A 23,307-nucleotide genomic window follows, 5' to 3' on the forward strand; every position below is an offset into this window, starting at 1 on the left:
CAAAACAGAGGAGGTATACAGCAGCACTGTCTATACCATCATACTGGCCATCCCTAAACAAAACAGGGGAGGTATACAGCAGCACTGTCTATACCATCATACTGGCCATCCCTAAACAAAACAGGGGAGGTGTACAGCAGCACTGTCTATACCATCATACTGGCCATCCCTAAACAAAACAGGGGAGGTGTTCAGCAGCACTGTCTATACCATCATACTGGCCATCCCTAAACAAAACAGGGGAGGTATACAGCAGCACTGTCTATACCATCATACTGGCCATCCCTAAACAAAACAGAGGAGGTATACAGCAGCACTGTCTATACCATCATACTGGCCATCCTTAAACAAGGCAGGGGAGGTGTTCAACAGCACTGTCTATACCATCACACTGGCCATCCTTAAACAAGGCAGGGGAGGTATACAGCAGCACTGTCTATACCATCATACTGGCCATCCATAAACAAAACAGGGGAGGTGTTCAGCAGCACTGTCTATACCATCATACTGGCCATCCCTAAACAAAACAGAGGAGGTATACAGCAGCACTGTCTATACCATCATACTGGCCATCCTTAAACAAGGCAGGGGAGGTGTTCAGCAGCACTGTCTATACCATCACACTGGCCATCCTTAAACAAGGCAGGGGAGGTGTTCAGCAGCACTGTCTATACCATCATACTGGCCATCCCTAAACAAAACAGAGGAGGTATACAGCAGCACTGTCTATACCATCATACTGGCCATCCTTAAACAAGGCAGGGGAGGTGTTCAGCAGCACTGTCTATACCATCACACTGGCCATCCTTAAACAAGGCAGGGGAGGTGTTCAGCAGCACTGTCTATACTATCATACTGGCCATTGTTAAACAAGGCAGGGGAGGTGTTCAGCAGCACTGTCTATACCATCACACTGGCCATCGTTAAACAAGGCAGGGGAGGTGTTCAGCAGCACTGTCTATACTATCACACTGGCCATCCTTAAACAAGGCAGGGGAGGTGTTCAGCATCTCTGCGGATGTACCAGCCTTCCCTAACATACCTGGTACTCGGATTGAGCACCAAGCAGGCTATCTGCCATATTAGCCACCATTCTTTATGAGATGACTTCTATGCTGCAATAAATCCAACATATCTAGAAAATCAGCAGCCGCGAAGGCTGGACAGGCGGGATCAGAGATCATCACTACAGACTTGGGGCTGACAGGGAGCCAAAGCTCCAGCGCACTGCCGCTCGACAGCCACCGTAATGAGCGGCTCACACACTGCCGCTCACATATTATGCAGCATTGGTTCCTGCTGTCACTGCGAGGAGCTGGCACTGCTGGTAAGCGCCAGAACGGACTCATTGTTTTCCCAAGGAAAAGCAGGCCTCAGAGAAACAGGTAGGGCTTCCCTTGGAGAAAGAGGCCCCTACCGGGCTGCACCTGTCACACATAACGCTTCCCTGACCATCAGCGTGTAAATGCACTAACAGAGGAACCACACAGATCCCTGCGTGTACAGGAGACTCCGTGTCAGACAGCCCCTCTCCTGGAAATATGGGTGGATGATCCATAAATTACCCTCCCCTCTGCAAAATGACAATTTTTTTCTCTGATTTTCCTTTTTTCCCTCCCTGTAATCAATTTTCTCAAAAATGAAATGTCTGCCACTTACCTAAAGCGCCAGTTATGTTCACTAGTGTGACGCTTGTGAAGGTGGGCCAAGATCCTACTCTTCCACGTGGCAGGTTAGTGGGGTTTTGCTCATAAACCAGGAATAAAACAGAAGTGGGAAGCAGAGGAAATACATCCCACCCAGAAAACCTCCAGGTTCACCAGAACACGGCCAGCAGGACCCAGAGGTCCAGTCCAGGCTGGCATGCCTTTATTTCCCAGTAAATGTAACAGAGCAGCAGGCCTTCGAAGGTCTGCATTCCTCTGTGCTGGGTTCAGTGCCTCACTGGTGGGCAGGCAGAGAATTCCACAGGAGGGACGTGCAAACGGCTGCAGGACGATCCGGCCGCCTGAGGAACGCTCCCAGGCAGCACGTGGGAACCCAAATGGCCCCCATTTTCTGTGGTTTCCACACCCATTCCTGAGAACACCTCCCACCCCAACCTGGCACTGGTCGCTAACTTATTGCTTTTTATATGTTTATCCAATTCTACTATATTTATGGCCCCTTTCAGGCTGCTGTATTTGTTGTTTGCACACATATTGCACTGTATATATCCCCCACCTTCTCAGTGTCCTGTGTTCTGCACCGTAAGTCCTGCGGAAACCCTCTGTTTGTCGATCGCTGGCTGTATGATGCACAGTGGTCCTGGGTGAATGTTATTTCCTTCCACCGCACCATACACTTGTATATGGATCTATGACAGTAAAGCCCACCTATCTTGACTGTACATTATGCACAACCCAATAAACACTGAGGGTTCTGCCAATGCACAGGGAGGGTACTGTTCTGATCCATGACAAGGCAAAAATAGACAGTGCTGGGTCCACGGTATCCATCAGCATCACTGCCCAGATCTGAGGGAAAGGTCTTTGAAGACTGACCTTGGAGATCAGTTCATTCTGATAAATTAGCAGCAGAGAGCATCTGCATAAAGAAGCCCCAGCAAACCATGTTAAACTGCAACCACTGAAAACATGAAATTAGTTCTTGTGAAAGCATAAAACGGGTAATAAAGAGCTGACCCAAGCCAAGCCAAGGACGGTTCAAAACAGAAAATGCAGGCAAAACCCAAACAAGCAGTGGTTTAGTGATGTGAACATAAAATCCAGCTGACAGAGGCAAGTCTACACGAACAAAAGAATAGGCCTGCATGTCATTGTGACAGAGCTTGAAATCCTGTCCCCTTCCCCATGTAGAAACAACTACAGACCAATATCGAAAAATAACAATTACAACAGAGATATACCCCTAAAACAAAAACATCAGAGACCTTTACCCCAAAACAAAAACATCAGAGAGACCTTTACCCCTAAAACAAAAACATCAGAGAGACCTTTACCCCAAAACAAAAACAACAGAGAGACCTTTACCCCTAAAACAGACATCAGAGAGACCTTTACCACTAAAACAAAAACATCAGAGAGACCTTTACCCCTAAAACAGACATCAGAGAGACCTTTACCCCTAAAACAAAAACATCAGAGAGACCTTTACCCCTAAAACAGACACCAGAGAGACCTTTACCCCTAAAACAAAAACATCAGAGACCTTTACCCCTAAAACAAAAACATCAGAGAGATCTATACTCCTAAAACAAAAACATCAGAGAGACCTTTACCCCTAAAACAAAAACATCAGAGAGACCTTTACCCCTAAAACAAAAACATCAGAGAGACCTTTCCCCCTAAAACAAAAACATCAGAGAGACCTTTACCCCTAAAACAAAAACATCAGAGAGACCTTTACCCCTAAAACAAAAACATCAGAGACACCTTTACCCCTAAAACAAAAACATCAGAGAGACCTTTACCCCTAAAACAAAAACATCAGAGAGACCTTTACCCCTAAAACAAAAACATCAGAGACCTTTACCTCTAAAACAAAAACATCAGAGAGACCTTTACCCCAAAACAAAAACATCAGAGAGACCTTTACCCCTAAAACAAAAACATCAGAGACCTTTACCCCTAAAACAAAAACATCAGAGAGATCTATACTCCTAAAACAAAAACATCAGAGAGACCTTTACCCCTAAAACAAAAACATCAGAGACCTTTACCCCTAAAACAAAAACATCAGAGAGACCTTTACCCCTAACACAAAAACATCAGAGAGACCTTTACCCCTAAAACAAAAACATCAGAGAGACCTTTACCCCTAAAACAAAAACATCAGAGAGACCTTTACCCCTAAAACAAAAACATCAGAGAGACCTTTACCTCTAAAACAAAAACATCAGAGAGACCTTTACCCCTAAAACAAAAACATCAGAGAGACCTTTACCCCTAAAACAAAAACATCAGAGAGACCTTTACCCCTAAAACAAAAACATCAGAGACCTTTACCTCTAAAACAAAAACATCAGAGAGACCTTTACCCCAAAACAAAAACATCAGAGAGACCTTTACCCCTAAAACAAAAACATCAGAGACCTTTACCCCTAAAACAAAAACATCAGAGAGATCTATACTCCTAAAACAAAAACATCAGAGAGACCTTTACCCCTAAAACAAAAACATCAGAGACCTTTACCCCTAAAACAAAAACATCAGAGAGACCTTTACCCCTAACACAAAAACATCAGAGAGACCTTTACCCCTAAAACAAAAACATCAGAGAGACCTTTACCCCTAAAACAAAAACATCAGAGAGACCTTTACCCCTAAAACAAAAACATCAGAGAGACCTTTACCTCTAAAACAAAAACATCAGAGAGACCTTTACCCCTAAAACAAAAACATCAGAGAGACCTTTACCCCTAAAACAAAAACATCAGAGAGACCTTTACCCCTAAAACAAACATAACAAGGAGACAGACACTCCTAAGACAAAAATATCACAGAGACCTAAACTCCTTAAAACAAACATACCAGAGACCTACACTCCGAAAACAAACACATAAGGGAGACCTACACTCCGAAAACAAACACATAAGGGAGACCTACACTGCTAAAATAAACACATCAGGGAGACAATTTAGAGTAACATACATAAAAATTTCCTGTACAGCTGGAAAGTGGAGTCACATTAGTATGCATTTTCCTGACACTGTCACACAAACACATGTTGCACAAACAGATGATTGATTAGGGGGGTGACTGGGGGAAGTTGGGAGGGGCAGTACACCTAAGGGGGGAAATGATTTGTTTTCCCTTATTTTATTTTGAGCTCTGTTTGTCTGTGTTTCAGTCCAAAAGTATCCAAATTACGCGTAAGCACCATGGAACTCAGCTCTATCTTTCCAATAAAACTCATTTTGAATTTGAATGTGACAGAAAGAGAGAGAGATGGGGAGGAGCAGCACTGGCGCCAGGCAGACTGTCCTCTGAGCATTACGGAAAGATGGAGCCAAACACCAGCTAATGGTCCCTCACAGGCCACACGGTTACAGGAAACAGGCTCCCCTGACAGCCAAGGCAGAACTAGTACAGTCAGAGGCATGTGAGCATGGCCAGGAGCCAGCAACGAATAAGAGCAGCGAGAGAGCAGCACCAAGAGGTCCAGGCCAGTGAGACGAGGCTGGGTGGCCAAATGAAACCTCATTTACACACCTAAGTACACCGACAGGAGGCCTGCTCCATGATATGATAGTTATACACTCCAGTATACCGACAGGAGCAGGCCTGCCCCATAAAATGATAGTTACACGCTCCAGTGCACCGACAGTGGCAGGCCTGCCCCAGAAAATGATAGTTACACATTCCAGTACACAGACAGGAGCAGGCCTGCTCCATAAAAATGATAGTTATACCAGGCGCGTAGCCAGTAATGGGCCAGGGCGGCACTGGCCCGCCCACATTACTCCCTGGCCCACCCAGGCAAGTTTGATCAAAATACATTTTTAGTTTATTTTTATTGTTGAACATGATGGTTAGACGGTGTTTTGTTATTGCCTTTGCCGAATATTGCAAAATAAAGGTGTGTTTTTGCAGTTTGTTTGTCTATTATTTTTTCTACTCTCTAAGGTTTAATTATTATTTAAGTAATATTTTTTTCTAGGAAAAAATATAGGCCCGCTCACTTTTTCAATGGCCCGCCCAAAATACAATTTCTGCCTACGCCACTGCATTATACACCTCAGTACACTGACAGGAGCAAGCCTGCTCCATAAAATGTCAGTTACATACCATAGTACACCAACAGAAGCAGGCCTGCTCCATAAAATGATAGTTACACACTCCGGTACAACGACCAGAGCAGGTCTAGTCCATAAAATGATAGTTAAATGCTCCAGGACATAAATAAAAAGCAACAGAGAAACAGACCTAAAACCAACAGATGCAGAGAGAATGTAAGTCTGTGCTTGAGATCCCAGGCACACATTGGCATCATCATTAGATATAATTCTTTATTTGTTTCTATACTAATACTTTGCTCTACAACAGCTGCATGACCCCCAAAACAAACCCTTCCTAATGTTTTCCCTACTCTTATTACAATTACAACTCTTATACAACCCTTACTTCCTTCTACACTTTCCTGTAAATTTTACTATAGACTCTTCTATGCATCTATACTTTCCTCCATACTTCCTCATCTACTTCCCTTTACGTTTCCCTACATCAGGAGTCACCAACCCATTTGAAACTGAGCGCTACTTCACGGGTACTGAGCCATACGAAGGGCTACCAGTTTGATACGCTCTTCTTAAATAACAAATTTGCTCAGTTTACCTTAAAACTAGTAGTCTTTGATGAAAGTCTTTGATGCGCATACACTTTCCTTCATACTTCCTTGTCTGATTCATTTTTTTAAATTTCCAATCTACTCTACCATTCCCGTACCATTCCCCACACTTCCTATATTTCCCCGTATGTTTCTCTGTGCACAAATGCATACTCCCAGTCCTTTCTCCACATTTCTCTGTGCACAAATGCATACTCCCAGTCCTTTCTCCACATTTCACTGTGCACTGCATTCTGCAGTGTCAATCCCCACCTTCTCTGTCCAGTTTGTCTTACTATTCATTACCCGCATGATTATCTGCAAGCGTCAAAGCAGTGATTTAAACATTAACATATATAAAAGTGTACTCCCTCAAAGTCTGTTTGAGAGAAAGTCATCGAGGTGGCTGTTATAATGTCATTTTGCTGCTTTTTGTTGGCAGTGAAAGTGCACAGCTTGCTGAGTGAATCGCTTACTCCCCGGACGTCTGACGGATTCCTTTATAGTGACACCGGAACTTGCTAAATGACGCAGCGGCTTATAGGAATCCGATGGATCCTGTCGTTCGCCTTCTGCACCACATGCTTCCTACTCTGCTGCTGTAGCTGCCGGGCCGCTGGTCCGTGTCTGTGCTGCCGAAGAACCTGCTGCTGGACATTCTTCCTGACCTGGTGAAGACTTGATGTTTGTTGTCGTTACCGCTTTTCTGCTTTTAAAACTTAAAAATTCATTATGCTTAACACCGAGTTCAAACTGAAGCAAACCCCAGCTCAAGTGCAACAGAACATTGTTCACAATCCTAACTGCACTGTTCATCTCACTGGTCCTTTGAGTCTCTGCCTCTACCAGACCATTTGTCCCTTAACACTGTCTATATTCAGAGCTCCTCCACAGGCCTTAACACTGTCCACGCTCAAAGCTCCTCCACAGGCCTTAATGCTGTACACGCTCAAAGCTCCTTCACAGGCCTTAACACTGTCCGCGCTCAGAACTCCTCCACAGGCCTTAACACTGTCCACGCTCAAAGCTCCTCCACAGCCTTAACACTGTCCACGCTCAGAACTCCTCCACAGGCCTTAACCCTGTCCATGCTCAAAGCTCCTCCACAGGCCTTAACGCTGTCCACGCTCAAAAATCCTCCACAGGCCTTAACACTGTCCACGCTCAAAGCTCCTCCACAGGCCTTAATGCTGTACACGCTCAAAGCTCCTTCACAGGCCTTAACACTGTCCACGCTCAAAAATCCTCCACAGGCCTTAACGCTGTCCATGCTCAAAGCTCCTTCACAGGCCTTAACACTGTCCGCGCCCAGAACTCCTCCACAGGCCTTAACACTGTCCACACTCAAAGCTCCTCCACAGGCCTTAACGCTGCCCATGCTCAAAGCTCCTCCACAGCCTTAACACTGTCCACGCTCAGAACTCCTCCACAGGCCTTAACAATGTCCACACTCAAAGCTCCTCCACATGCCTTAACGCTGCCCACGCTCAAAGCTCCTCCACAGGCCTTAACGCTGTCCACGCTCAAAGATCCTCCTCAGGCCATAACGCTGTCCGCGCTCAGAACTCCTCCACAGGCCTTAACACTGTCCACGCTCAAAAATCCTCCACAGCCTTAACACTGTCCACGCTCAGAACTCCTCCACAGGCCTTAACGCTGCCCACGCTCAAAAATCCTCCACATGCCTTAACGCTGCCCACGCTCAAAGATCCTCCACAGGCCTTAACGCTGTCCACACTCAAAGGTCCTCCACAGGCCTTAACGCTGCCCACGCTCAAAAATCCTCCACAGGCCTTAACACTGTCCACTCTCAAAGCTCCTCCACAGGCCTTAACACTGTCCACACTCAAAGCTCCTCCACAGGCCTTAACGCTGCCCACACTCAAAGGTCCTCCACAGGCCTTAACGCTGTCCACGCTCAAAGCTCCTCCACAGGCCTTAACGCTGCCCACGCTCAAAAATCCTCCACAGGCCTTAACACTGTCCACTCTCAAAGCTCCTCCACAGGCCTTAACACTGTCCACACTCAAAGCTCCTCCACAGGCCTTAACGCTGCCCACGCTCAAAAATCCTCCACAGGCCTTAACGCTGTCCACGCTCAAAGGTCCTCCACAGGCCTTAACGCTGCCCACGCTCAAAAATCCTCCACAGGCCTTAACACTGTCCACGCTCAAAAATCCTCCACAGGCCTTAACACTGTCCACACTCAAAGCTCCTCCACAGGCCTTAACACTGTCCACACTCAAAGCTCCTCCACAGGCCTTAACACTGTCCACACTCAAAGCTCCTCCACAGGCCTTAACGCTGTCCACACTCAAAGGTCCTCCACAGGCCTTAACGCTGCCCACGCTCAAAAATCCTCCACAGGCCTTAACACTGTCCACTCTCAAAGCTCCTCCACAGGCCTTAACACTGTCCACACTCAAAGCTCCTCCACAGGCCTTAACGCTGCCCACGCTCAAAAATCCTCCACAGGCCTTAACGCTGTCCACGCTCAGAACTCCTCCACAGGCCTTAACGCTGTCCACGCTCAAAGGTCCTCCACAGGCCTTAACGCTGCCCACGCTCAAAAATCCTCCACAGGCCTTAACACTGTCCACACTCAAAGCTCCTCCACAGGCCTTAACGCTGCCCACGCTCAAAAATCCTCCACAGGCCTTAACGCTGTCCACGCTCAAAGCTCCTCTGAGGGTGAATGTTGCGATAAAGAGGGCAGGATATGATGGTTTGCAGAAACCATGCAGGTGCCACTCTGACCTCATCTAGCTGTTGCCTGAGGGTAGCATCTCTCCACCTCCTTCATAAATTAGACCCTGTCCCCCCCCCCCCCCCCCCCCCTCAGACAAGGTCTTCTCAGATCCACACTTCCAGCCGCTGTCTTGGCATATAGGTCATTAGACTCACTGTGACAATGGGATCATCTTTAGGGGTCTTGGGTTGCTGGAAGAGCCCCCCCCCACCACACACACATCCCAGAAAACGAGCATAGCCCTTTGCCCATAAGCCCGTCTGAAATCTTTTACAATCAGCAGAGTTCGATTCTGTCTCCATGTAACCACACCAGAGAAAAAAAGCAGAAGATGATCAGCGTGGAGCCCTCAGTCCAGGGTTTGACAGGCAGGGAATAGAGCATCCCAGACAGGGGGCACGTCCGTGTGATTCCTGTAAAAATTTTAAGAGGAGCACTTAGAGTGCTGTTCAGCTTCAGTTCACTGCCGTCCCTGCAGGACGCCCTAATCAGAGCATCGAAACCTGAGACGCAGACGGGTTGCTTATAGCCATCGCGGCAAGTAATGCTGCCTCATGCAGTGAAATGCTTCTTCCTGGGCCTGGGAAACTGGAGCCGGGTCCATGCCCGCTTGTCTGGAGATGTCCAGAACATCACGTATTTAAGATACCTTATCAACCGCCCGTCTGCCAGGTAGTGGGCAGGGAGGTCCGGGGAGCCTGGCGCCCAACTCACCTCACACAGCCCTGTGGCCAGATGGGAGGTTGTGACTGGTCGATGCACAGTCCTGTGGCCAGACGGGAGGCTGTAATTGGTCAATACGCAGCCTTCTGACCAGAGGGGAGGCAGACATTGGTCAATATGCCGCTCTGTGGCCACAGGGGAGACAGTGATTGGTCTATATAAAGCTTTGTGGCCAGACAGCAGGCTGTGTTTGGTATACAGTTAGCCAGTAGGCCTGGATTTTCTGACAGGGAGAGCAAGAAAAGAATGGGAGTGAGTGCAGAGCTGCCAGAGTCCAGAGGCAACGAAGGGCATGAGAGAGCAGCACTGCCCTGAGGGCACCCAGCGGATGTGGGCCTTAATGTAGACCCAGCAGGTCAATCACATGCAAAAGCAAACCCTGACAGAGACAGACCCGCAGGTACTGAGAGGTATGCAGGGTCATGGACTGACACACACACCAACCCGAGCATTTGGAAACGTCAGACGTCTGTGGAAGTCATGCCCGGCTCACACTCAAACAAACCCCGTGTCTTTAAGTCTGGAGGACAGATACGCACCACGGTGAGGTCTGTGAGCCAGCCAGTGTGCAGAGTCACTGTCTATTGGGTACGCCACGCCGTGATTGGCTGTCTGGGGCTGACTGTCGGAGGTGCCCACAGCGTGGTGGTGACCCCCTCAGGTTGCTCTGGTTTGCCCCCCTTGCCTTTGTAGTGGTTGATCTGTGATTCCCCCTATAGTGGCTTCTTCCTGAGTAATACATCCTCCTCTTATTGGTACTCACAGTCAAACAGTCACATACACAATATCTCTCTGATAAGCGCTTTCACAGGGCACAATGACAGGGCTGCGTGCGGGACCCTGCAGAGGACCACCGGGGTAAAGGTGTGTGTGGGGGGGAGGTTGCCCTGTCTACCTCCATTACTGGTCGGTAATTAAGAACCAGAGAAGGACTGATTGCTTCTGACTGCCTTTCAAAGCACAGTAATTAAAGCCTGGAACTGCAGCAGAGAGAGGGAGCGAGAGAAGGGCCAGTACGTGGCAGGGTCATATGACCACCTGCTGTCCTAATCCCGCGCCAGGCCGGCCCAGCCGCCAGGCTTAGCCGTGACGCTCTCCAGTGCAAGTGTGAGGATGTTAGGGAGAGGGACTCTGCGTTCGACTACTGTTTCAGTACTGGGGGTTGTGGGTTTGGCAAGATGTTGTCCAGCAGACAACATATTGGGCTCGCCATGTTGTGTGGTTCAGGTAATTGACGTGTGCATCCTGACCTCACCGCACATCAAGGGGCCAGGGGGGAGAGCTTATCATCAGGGTGGGTCAAAGACCCACAGCCAAAGGTCACCCCTTCAGGAACCAGCCCAGTTGGAATGTCAACTGTGGCTGTAAACCCAAAGCAGTGAAAAGGCTCTGAACGGGCCAGGGACCAGCCAACAGCATGGGACTGCCCCAAGATGGGGTACCCGGCATAGCACCCCTCCTCAGTGATACACGGGGGGGCGGGCCGGGCCCCGCTGCCCCGCTAGGATGCAGCTGTCAGACATATGGCCTTACTCGGCCGTTAACCTCTTTGTGCACTGGGCTGTGTCGGCCCGAGCTGTGAGCCTGACAGCGCCGCCCTGCTGGTTCACAAGCCACGTGGAAGGTCTGACCACAAGGAGCAGCACTGGGAAGCTGCCCCACCCAGCTAAACAGCTTCATGTTCCCCGAAAAGGCAAAGATACACCAATTTAAAAAGTTGCTTGCAGTGAACATAAGAGTGTCATGTGATTCCCAGGGGGTCACCAGGTTTACTGCGCTGGTCCCCCAAAGAGCAACAGGAGCAACATGAAGGACAAATCTTAAGCAGGGAAAAATGCAGCAGAGGGAGACACAAACATGCAGATATATAGGTATGACCTGTACACTCACACGTACTGTACACTCACAGGTACTGGACACACACAGGTACTGTACACTCACACGTACTGTACACACACACGTACTGTACACACACACGTACTGGACACACACACGTACAGGACACACACACGTACTGTACACTCACACGTACTGTACACACACGTACAGGACACTCACACGTACTGGACACACACACGTACAGGACACTCACACGTACTGGACACACACACGTACTGTACACTCACACGTACTGTACACTCACACGTACTGGACACACACACGTACTGGACACTCACACGTACTGTACACACACACGTACTGTACACTCACACGTACTGTACACTCACACGTACTGGACACACACACGTACTGAACACACACACGTACTGGACACACACACACAGACCTGTGTGTTATTCATTTCTATGAGAAAAACCCTAATCCCAGCAATGACAACCCTAACCTCCACCCAGCCCTAACCTTAACCATAAGTAAACAAACAATACTGAAGAGTTTTGACATTTTTAGTTTTTTGATTGCATTCACAGATCTTTATAAGGACCTGAAAATGGTCCCCACAACATCTAAATAAGAGGCTTTTATCACATTTTGGGGGACATTTAAACCTAATTTTCACACACACACAAACACACACACACACAGACAATCTTCAAAGGCGCATCTGAAAGAACATAAGAAACCTGTAGCTGCCCCCCCCCCCCCCCGAAAGCCTGCTGAAAGCCTGTCCATTAACCTTTCCCCCCCAGGCAGGCCCCCTCTTTGGCAGGGGGCTTTGAAGTGAGCGTCACACATGGGGGGATGAGGGTGGGGGTACGGTGCACGCGTGGCTGTAACATTCATAGTGACCCCTACCCAGGGGACAGTGATCTGTCTGCTCCTCCAGTCTCTTCTGCCACCTTGTCCTGCTTCTGCATACCTGTCGCTCCCCAAATCAAGGCACTGCGTGGAAAGCTGTCATGCCTGAACGTGGAATGTGCACACTGACATTGAAATATTAATTAAAATTCAGCCCGTAAAGAAATCTAGAAAACCTAGGGGTGTTGCTTGCTTTTGTTGAAAGATATTACAGCCGGAAACTGAATATAAAGGCAACTTTACGGCGGGGTTATAGCTAAGAGTTAAACCCGAACCCACTTTCAGCTATACCTCCCTGATGTACTCTCTTGGTGATGTATGTGGGGATATGCAGATCTATCCCGAAATATTCCAGAAAGCGGCTTTGAGTTTAAACCTTAATGCAGTAAATTTAGCTTCATATGCGGTTCACCAGCTGTAATATCCTTCAGTGTTTGTGATATATTTCTGTGTTTGTATGTGTGCATTTCATGCTCAGTAGCCCAGCTGTCTTGCTTGATGATGTACATTGTCGCCCATAATTTAATGTGTAACAAAGCACACGTTACAGGACATGTCTGTATTTAGGTTTATCCATGGAGTCACGTTACAGCAAATAGCAAGTGCAAGTCTGGTGGGATCGCAAAACTATTGCAAGTGAATGTAAAACTATTTCAAAAAATATTTTCCTGCCCAGACCTCTTAGAGGCTCTGTAGCGGCACGAACTGGATAAAAATATGCAAATAAATAGGAGGGACGTCACAAATGTAATGCGATCCACGAATAGACAGGAGGTGATTCACAAATCATAATCCAGTGTCATTATTTCCTCTTTTGTTAGCCTCTGGTCCATGTGACAGCATCAGGATATGGGTCTCACCTGGTCAGCGAACCCTGAAGTAGAGCAGTCACATTTACCTGGGTGGTGGTCGTCACCAGAGACACACACAGTGCGCACACACACACACACACGCCTTATACACACACACACATACACACGGGATATTTCTGGAGCTTCCCTGAAGGCCAAACTGTGTGGATATATCAGCACTCACCTCTCCAAGGCTATAATTCTCCTGGGAAAACACACCCACTGACCAACAGGGGTACAGTTTGTAAGTCCCCAAGAAGCCTCTGTTCGTAATCATAGTCAGAGTTTTGATTTATTTTTACACTTTACACTTATTTATTTATCATACTCTATTGTCCAAAAGACAGACAGACACACCTTTGAGAAAGTAGGGTCAGCCAGTCCCCGGAGCAATTAGGGCTTAAGGGCCTCGCTCAGGGGCCCAACAGTGACATCACTCTGGGGGTTAAGGGCCTCGCTCAGGGGCCCAACAGTGACATCACTCTGGGGGTAAAGGGCCTCGCTCAGGGGCCCAACAGTGACATCACTCTGGGGGTTAAGGGCCTCGCTCAGGGGCCCAACAGTGACATCACTCTGGGGGTTAAGGGCCTCGCTCAGGGGCCCAACAGTGACATCACTCTGGGGGTAAAGGGCCTCGCTCAGGGGCCCAACGGTGACAACACTCTGGGGGTTAAGGGCCTCGCTCAGGGGCCCAACAGTGACATCACTCTGGGGGTTAAGGGCCTCGCTCAGGGGCCCAACGGTGACATCACTCTGGGGGTTAAGGGCCTCGCTCACGGACCCAACGGTGACATCACTCTGGGGGTTAAGGGCCTCGCTCAGGGGCCCAAGGTGGCATCACTCTGCTGACCACAGGACTCAGGAAACATACCAATTAAAAGTAAGAGTCAGCATGAGGTGCCCAGGATGATGGGAAGGTGAATATGAAGCAGGAAGACACCCTGGGTTCTCTGCATGCTCCCGGAAGTATCCTACCTTTACCATGGTGTCTCAGGCTCAATCAATACCTCAGACCAACCAGGTGAAGCGGTGGTACATAGAGAGGGCGACTGTGAGTCAATACAGTGCCCAAGGCAGTAGTGAAACTGTAGTAACAGTAATAATAGTGTACAGAAAGCCAGGGTCCACATCCAGGACCACGCTGTGCAGAGGAATGGACAGACAGAGCTGCCCCCTTTATCAGAATGTCCCCAGTCCTTCTACCACATCACCCTGTGTGTCAATCTCACTGCTCTATCAGCTGAAGACCCTTGCTCATGAATGTGTCTGGGGCCTCACTGGCTGTGTCTGGGGGCTCTCTGGGCTGTGTCTGAGGCTTCTCTGGGCTGTGTCTGGGGCCTCTCTGGGCTGTGTCTGGGGTCTCTCTGGCTGTGTCTGGGGCTTCTCTGGGCTGTGTCTGGGGCCTCTCTGGGCTGTGTCTCTGGGCTGTGTCTGGGGCCTCTCTGGGCTGTGTCTGGGGCCTCACTGGACTGTGTCTGGGGCCTCACTGGGCTGTGTCTGGGGCCTCTCTGGGCTGTGTCTGGGGCTTCTCTGGGGTCTCTCTGGCTGTGTCTGGGGTCTCTCTGGCTGTGTCTGGGGCTTCTCTGGGGTCTCTCTGGCTGTGTCTGGGGCCTCTCTGGGCTGTGTCTGGGGCTTCTCTGGGGTCTCTCTGGCTGTGTCTGGGGCCTCTCTGGGCTGTGTCTGGGGCCTCTCTGGGCTGTGTCTGGGGCCTCTCTGGGCTGTGTCTGGGGCCTCTCTGTAGTGTCTCTAGGTCTTTTTGGGGCTTCCCTAGACCATCTCTGGGGTGTCTCTAGGCTGTCTCTGTTAAGCGATGCACTGAGTGAATCTCAGAAGCTAAACTCTCACCTGCTCCACCTCCCTCTTCCTCCCTCCCCCTCTGCAGCCGGCTGATTGGCATACTGCCCCCCTCCCCCCACCAGTAATGGCCTGCAGATGGTGAGGTGATGCCCACCTGGCACCACTTAGGTAAGGTGCCCCTTTACTTCTCTGCATAGTGCTGCCATGCTGGGGTCACACACACACACGCAGACACGCATACAGACACACACACACACACACACACACACACACGCAGACACGCATACAGACACACACACACATACAGGCACACAGACTCAGATACACACACACACGCATACAGACACAGATATACACACACAGAACCAAAGATACACACTCATGTTTGTATTCATGTCTTTGTGGCGACCATCCATTAATTTTCATGGGAAAACCTCTAAATGAGAACTTTTACCACCAAACAAAATACAAGGCTTTTGACATATTTCGTTTTTTTACTTCAGTTACGGATTTTTGAAGGGACAATAGAGTTTCTGGGGCCTGAGTTTCCAAAAAAATGTCCCAAAAAAGTCAAAATAAAAGGTTGCATTTGATCACATTGTGGGGACATTTAGGCCCCACAACAATATCCTTCGACACATACAGGTACACAGCCACACAACCCTCTGAAAAACATGCATATTTAACTCCCTCTCATATCTATCTCTGTCTTACGCGGTAGCGCTGATAATTAATTAATTAATAACATGGTGAAGTTACCCTTGTTAACCACCTCCCTCCAGAAAGCACAGGGTGCAGCACCAACCTTGAGCAGAGGGGGCAGTGTTGCTCAGTGTGAGGGCGCAGGTCCAGAGGATCCAGAGTGACAATGCCATGCTTGTGGGGCGGGTTGGGGTGTGGCCAAGACAGGGTGGGCGTGGTCCGCGTTCTGATTGGCTCCTCCACTCGCACCCACACTGGGAGGGAGAGCCTGAGGAAAAATACACAATAAAGAAGAATATTTGTTTTATACAGCACAAAGTACCCTTCCTCAGCAAACTGTAGCTGGGAATGATAGTCAGTGTGGTGCATGTGTGTTTGTATGCAACAGCGACTGTGGAAGGAACGAAGAGCCCCATCGACCCTCAGTATCCTGTTGATTGCTTCCTAAGGGTTTCCTACACAGGCCAGGCTGCTGTGTGTCCATGTCCGTGTGTGTGTGAGTCTGTCTGCATGTGCAGCTCTGGGCAGCTGACAAACAGTGCAGTGGAGTCACCCAGTCTGCTGAACAGAAGCCTCATTCTGTGTTTCTCCCTCCTTTGACTCCCCTCTGTCTCTCCCCGCCCCCATGCCTAACGCCAGCCCTCCTTCTCCTCCTCCTGGTGTTTCTCCCTCCTTTGATGCCCCTCTGTCTCTCCCCGCCCCCATGCCTAACGCCAGCCCTCCTTCTCCTCCTCCTGGTGTTTCTCCCTCCTTTGATTCCCCTCTGTCTCTCCCCGCCCACCTCACACTTGCTCTCCTTCTCCTCCCCATTTCATCTCCTGTCAGTGCTGTTTTCAGTCACTGCTTCATTCCCGTGCTGATTGCTGCAGCTCCCAGCCGGTGCTAACATGTATTAGCATGCTAAGCTGGGGCCCACTCAAAAACTGAAGCAAGACTAGAGGGGCTTGCAGGCTTTAGACGCTTCTGGATAAAACAGATTTATCTCGGCTAATTGCTGAGGGATTAACTGAAACTCCCCTCCCAAGTTTTTGTTTAAAATTCAGCAACAGCAATACATATAGCTATACACACACATATTTCCAGGGAAACTACCCATAGTAATCAAAGCAGAAGTTGACCACAATACCTCCATTAATTAGCCAGGCAGAAACTGACCACATTTCTAATATAACTGTGTATAGTTAATATGTCAGGAGCTGATGATATCACTACCTGTAGTCAAAACGTCAGGAGCAGATAACATCACTGTCTTTACTTAATATGCCACTAGCTGTTAGCATCATTGCCTTTACTTAATATGACAGGAGATGATGACATCATCATGAAAATGCCATGAGTTGATGACATCATAGTGAAAATGACAAGACTTGACCACATTCTTATTTATCATGGCCTGTGTTGAGTGACTGGGTGTCATTAGTCATTCTGCTCCCAGGTTCCCCTGAAGCCTCCTGGTTCTGATGACCTTCACTGATATTTACCATCCTCTCTGGTGGCCTACTGAGACCAAAGAGAACACGGGCCCAAGCACTGAGATCAGAACCGGGTTACTTATGATGTTTGAGACAGCATGTGTGTGTGTGTGTGTGTGCGCGCACATGTGTGTGTGTGGATTAGGTTTATATTACATGGTGGGGACCAAATGTCCCCCACAATGTAATTAAAAACATGTTATTTTGACATTGTGGGGACCATTTTTCAGGTCCCCACAAAAATCTGTGAATGCAATCAGAAAAGCAAAAATACGGAAAGTCTCATGGTAATAATACAAAGTTATTTTTCAAGAGTACAAATTAATGTCATGGAACCAGGCACAAGGAAGGCTTTGGGGGTGTGGCCATCCAGGTCATGTGACAAGCACCCTCCTTGCTTTGAGCCTTATTCCCAACTGTGATTTGTTTTCTCTCTCAGAGTAAACGCCCCCACACACAGCTGTAGCCCTCCCATGACCTAACAATCATTTAATATATTCATATTCCTGTTTTTCCTAGTTTTGAGAGCCATCTTACTGCTTTCTGTCCACCCTGTCGCTTTTGTCGGACAGACATCCCACATGCGTCCCTATTCCTTCCTGCCATCCGCGTGTCGCATGGTTCCGCTTGTGTGACTCATGGTTTCATTGTGGGAGGTCGCAGGTCAGCGACCCGTGCGTGAGTGATCTGGCTGCACCCCCAAAGCACAAGACACCTATGCAGCAGAAAATGTGGCTTTTATTCTCGTCAATGGCATCAACGCATACTTCTATGCCGTGACTGTCCCAGCAGGCTGCATATTGATCTGCCTCACTGACATGCTATCATGCATGAGTGTGTGCATTAGAGCAACTCGCATTTCAAAATAAAATGTGAATGGCACAACAAGCTAGCTGTCAGGATTAAGTGCTCTTGTGTCCAGCTGCTGATTCGCTTAATAAGACATCCCCCTCCTCTAACTGGCTGTCAGCCGCCCCACAGCAGCCAATCAGTGTGGTCCAGCCTCTGGGCCCTGTGTCATACTTCACTATTGTTTTCTCACCCTTCCTGCCACCTCTCTCCCTTAACGGCACAAAGTCACGCCTGTGCTCCTCCACAGAGAGAAATACAGAGGAAGAGAGGACAGACTGGAGAAGGGGAGGACAAAGGGACAGAGAAGGTGCAGGATGGGAAGGGAATGCTGGGTAAAACTCACATCTGGAGAGTCAGTAAGGGCTTGGAAAACAAGCGTGACCTGCGTCAGTTACTTCATACCCAAAGAAGACCTCACTGTGCGCTGACACGCTTTCACGGAACCGAACCTCGGGGTGTCCGTAGCCGAGTGCACACACACACTCCCTGTGGGAAGAACAGACTGGGCTTCTGTTTTGCATATCGTAACGCACTTGGGTGTCACAGTGTCCTGTTGTCCATGAAAGAAAAACCATCAAAATAAAACAAACTCTGTCTGCAAAATGAGTCAATCATCATGCTCGTGGACACGTGGGTGCGTACACAAGAGGTCATGTGCACGAGTGTGTGAGCAGTGTGTGAGTGTTTGCGTGTGCGCGAGTGATGGTGCAAACAATCGTGCCTCTGAAGGAGAGCTTCAGGCACATATTAAGGAGGGGATGCGTGCGTGTCACAGGCTGACAGGACAGATGCCAGCATCAGCGCAAACAATGACAAACTCCAAGGGAGTTCAGATGCATTGGCGGATCAAACCGGCACAGAGCCAGAGATGAGTCATTACCGTCAGAAAGAGAGACACTGATAAAACTGGGAGGGAGGGAAGGAGGGAGGACAGGTAGCTAAAGGAGAGACGGAAGCGAGATAAGAGGAGGATGGCAGCAAGAGAGAAAGAGGGAGAGAGTGAGACGGCAGTGGTCTCACGTTCGCTGCTAGGCAACAGTCAGGATGGGAGCACATTGGGGGATTCTGACTGATAGCGATTCTCCAACATCTCCATTTCTCTCCCCGCACTATTCAGTCATTACCTTTCCCTTCCTGCTCTCTGCCCCGACCTGTCCTTCTGTACCCCTCCCCCCGGCACTGATCGCCCCTTTCCATGTCCTCCCTGCTAACCCCTGGCCTCCCCCCTCCATTCTCAGGATGCAGATCTGGCCCGCGAGGTGAATGTAGTCCTGCACTCCGAGTATCACCAGCAGCGTCTCATGGAGGTCTGGACAGAAGCCCGGCCTGCACATCTAGCTGCAGTTACAGCAGTACGTCAGGTTACCCTGTGCAGCTTTGCACCCCATAGAATTATTTTCTCTTTCAAGTAAGATAAGCATTCATGCTCCATGTTCTGTACTGTCTCTAGGATTTTAATACTGCATAATTTTAACTTTGCTATGTCGATTTCGGATGTTGTTTCATATTCAGGGCATCACAACTTCCTTTGCTCCATTACTAGCCAGCTAAGGCCAATGTCTTGTTATAAATATCTATGATTTTTTGACTCCATTGGCACTGTGGTTTTGCACCTCCAGGGCTGTGGATTTCATTACTGGCGAGAGATTCTGAGTGTTCAGGCTTTCAGCAGGCCACACACACACACACTCACACACACACACACACACACGCACATGTAGGGTAAACATATCCTTATGGGGACCGCTCATTCATTTCAATGGGAAAAATGCTAACGCTAACTATGACAACCTTAACCCCTACCCTGCCCTAACCATAAGTAACCAAACAAAATACAAGAGTTTTTGCATTTTTAGTTTTTTCATAGCAGTCACCGATTTTTATAAAATAGTTTTCCCTTATGGGTACCATAAGGGAAAAAAAACGGATATTTGTCACGTTATGTCCCCAAAAGGATAGGTAAACCCGCTTGCACACACACACGTGCTTGGTGGAGGAGCTGAGGGTCACTATAGATGGTGAGAGACACTGTACGTGATTGGTCAAGGAGCTGAGGGTCACTATAGATGGTGAGAGACACTGTACGTGATTGGTCAAGGAGCTGAGGGTCACTATAGATGGTGAGAGACACTGTACGTGATTGGTCGAGGAGCTGAGGGTCACTATAGATGGTGAGAGACACTGTACGTGATTGGTCGAGGAGCTGAGGGTCACTAGAGATGGTCCCAGACACGCTAAGCCCATGGTCTCGGGGGCTAGGGTCACTGGAGATAGTTAGAGACACTTGATCTAGGAGGTTAGAGTCACTGCAGATTATCATAAAATACCAAGATCCAGATCCCGTGGCTTACAGTCACTGCATACGGTCAGAGAGGCGAATGATGACAGTCTAAAGGCTAGTAGTGCCTTCTAGTCAGCTGACATTGCCGGCTAATCACATTAATTTAATGCATCCCTTCCTTACTCCAGTCCTCCAAATGCCCCTGAGCACCAGTTACTGCACTACTACAGAGCAATGTCCTCAGTCCTATCTTCTGAGAGCCAAGAAGCTGTCAAACTCAAGCCAGTAGTTTGGTCAGGTGGGACCAAGTGCTGTGTGGCCTCTCCATCCACCCATGCCCCCCTCCCTGCCTTCTTGTTCCTCATTCCCCTCTCAAGAAGAAAGTATCCAAATGATCTGCTCCCTCCGACCCGAATAACAGAGGCGTCCTTCAGGTGGTGTGTTGAATGGTACAGAGAAAGAAGACGCAGCTTTGCAGTAGAGGCAGCCGAGCGAATATCAAGGCTCTCCCTCCATCTCCATGACCGTTGACTCCTCTTCTCCGCTCTGCTTCGTAGCTGTGCTGTTCTCCTGCTGAGCCTTTGCTCTGAGGACTCCTGTGAGAAACAGGAGTGCCCTGAATCCCATCCACACTCACCCTACCTGCTCCCCACCCTACCTCCATTCCCAGTTATCCTTTCATCTACACTAAGAGTTCCCACAACTGCGCAAGTCATTCTCACACTGGGAGGGGTGACTCCCAGCCAGCAGAGGGAGGGTGCTGCATGGTTCAGGGTTAGACACTCACTAGCTATTTCTTTCATGCATGCATCCTTTTAGAGTATTAACCACCACCCAGCCATAAAATGGTCCTCATGATGCCAAAATAACAGGTTTTTATTACATTGTGGGGGATATTTGGTCCCCACAATGTAATATAACCCTAATCCACCCACACAGACACAGACACACACAGGGACACACAGACATATAATCTAAGGGGAATTATGAGACACTGACAGAACTGTGTGTCTTTGAAATGTGGAAAGAAAAATTTTGAAAACCCAGGCAAATTACTTTCATTAAACTGCATGCATTTCATTATTTCAAACTTCTTTGCATTTCTCGCAATAAAATCTGCTCCCTGTGACGTGCTTTTGAGAAACTTCCACTACAACTTGACTGCAAGTATGAAAGATCCTCTCAAAAAAACACACTCCTAGGTGCCAAGCCCAGATAAAAGGCTGGAATTAAATGTCTTTGCCGTTGCTTTCTCGTGACAGGGGCTTGGTCGCCACCGAGTGCTGCACGCAAATTTTTCAGGTTTTGAAGCTCATCGCAGTCTGTCAGTCGTCGTGCACCATGTGGGATGTGGCAGCAGAATGGTTGCACCGTGTGTCAATCACTTATCATTGGTCGGCACTGGAGCAGGAAGGGGAGGGGATGGCTGAGGACTTGTCACACTCTGTCAGACTGAAAGGGCTACCAGATGGAGAGCTCCTAGTGCATTCACCCATTTTCCAGTGTTGTCTTTATCATTTTAGATTCCTGTTTTCCACACTCTGAGGCTATGAGTGATACGTGATAAAGAGGCTGTTTTGCTTCTCTCCTGCGTTTCCCCCAGAACTTGGGCTGCTTGCGATGTCTTTGCTGTGTCCGGCCTGAGGCCTAGAGCCCCAATGTCGCTCCTTTTCCAGAGGAGGCCAGGGAGCTCCTCTTCCAGCGACATGTTGTGAATTCCCGGAGTGTAAATGATGGATGCACGCTTTCCAACAGCACGGCGAGGGGTTGGCAAATGGAAGGATCTGGGCTGTTGGTTCCCGTTGTAGCAGAACTGCAAACATCCCCCGAGGAATGTGACAAAACAACTTCTGTCGTATGCTGTGGGTGTATTATTTCAACAGAGAAAATGATTAATTCTACTAATTGTATGAATTAAACCCACTAAATTCAATTAAATAAAGGCAGAATCCATCGAATCTATGGGTGATGGCATAGGAACACAACATGGCTAATTGGATGGTGCTGACAGGCAATCATACCTCTGAGGGCCTCCGCAATGCCACTGCATTAAGCGCCTCCCTTCCTGCCATCAGCACATCTGTTCATATTGCCTGGTGTCTCTCACAGCTAGTCAGGGGCCAAAAGTATGGGATCAAGTGGGCTACCGCCTCTTCCCAGCGACTAGCCAGCAACACGCAGCCTGCTTCCCGCTTTTGGAGAGGGTCATGCTGCCTTGGGAAGACAGGGAGGCGAAGTCCAGCCTCCATAGTCATCTCGTTAGTGACGGAGTGCAACATCATAGGTGAGCCAGGCGATGCCTTCATCTAACGGGAGTCTCGATGGGACGATTGTGAACGCCCCGCATCTGACACAGACTCTGGGCAATTCCAGAAAGGAAAACACCTGTCCTCAGGGCAGGATGTTACTTCCTGGTGTCAGCTGTGCAGCAGCGATCCAGAGCCCAGCCGATAGGCTGACGTGTGGCCATGTGTCCTCAGCAATCGCGAGCCGTTTCAGAGCCCAGCCGATAGGCTCACGTGTGGTCATGTGTCCCCAGCAATCGCGAGCCGTTTCAGAGCCCAGCCGATAGGCTGACGTGTGGCCATGTGTCCCCAGCAATCGCGAGCCGTTTCAGAGCCCAGCCGGTACGTGCATGAGCTGTCCCTCCACTCGATCCCACAATGCCAGCTGAACGCCCCTCAAAGCTGGCGATGGCTGTTTCATAAAACCCTCAAGCTTTTACAGCTTTTTCATTAACCTTTGTGTAAGCTCACCGATAACCAAGCTTATATTTACAGTTTAAGACAGAAAGGC

General features: G+C 48.8%; 1 protein-coding gene across 4 annotated transcripts in view; it reads right to left on the minus strand.

The window, feature by feature from the left end:
* LOC111859939 (adhesion G protein-coupled receptor L1-like) overlaps positions 1-23,307 on the minus strand; it is a 119,772-nt gene that overhangs the window by 44,939 nt on the left and 51,526 nt on the right. For all 4 annotated transcript variants that reach the window (XM_072711830.1, XM_072711831.1, XM_023843113.2 and 1 more), the window contains exon 2: positions 16,010-16,174. In XM_072711830.1, coding sequence (XP_072567931.1) covers positions 16,010-16,079 — 70 coding nt within the window. In that variant the 5' untranslated portion in view covers positions 16,080-16,174. The remainder of the gene's footprint in view (positions 1-16,009; positions 16,175-23,307) is intronic.

The sequence above is a fragment of the Paramormyrops kingsleyae genome, chromosome 5 (assembly GCF_048594095.1).
Source record: "Paramormyrops kingsleyae isolate MSU_618 chromosome 5, PKINGS_0.4, whole genome shotgun sequence".
Lineage (NCBI taxonomy): Eukaryota > Metazoa > Chordata > Actinopteri > Osteoglossiformes > Mormyridae > Paramormyrops > Paramormyrops kingsleyae.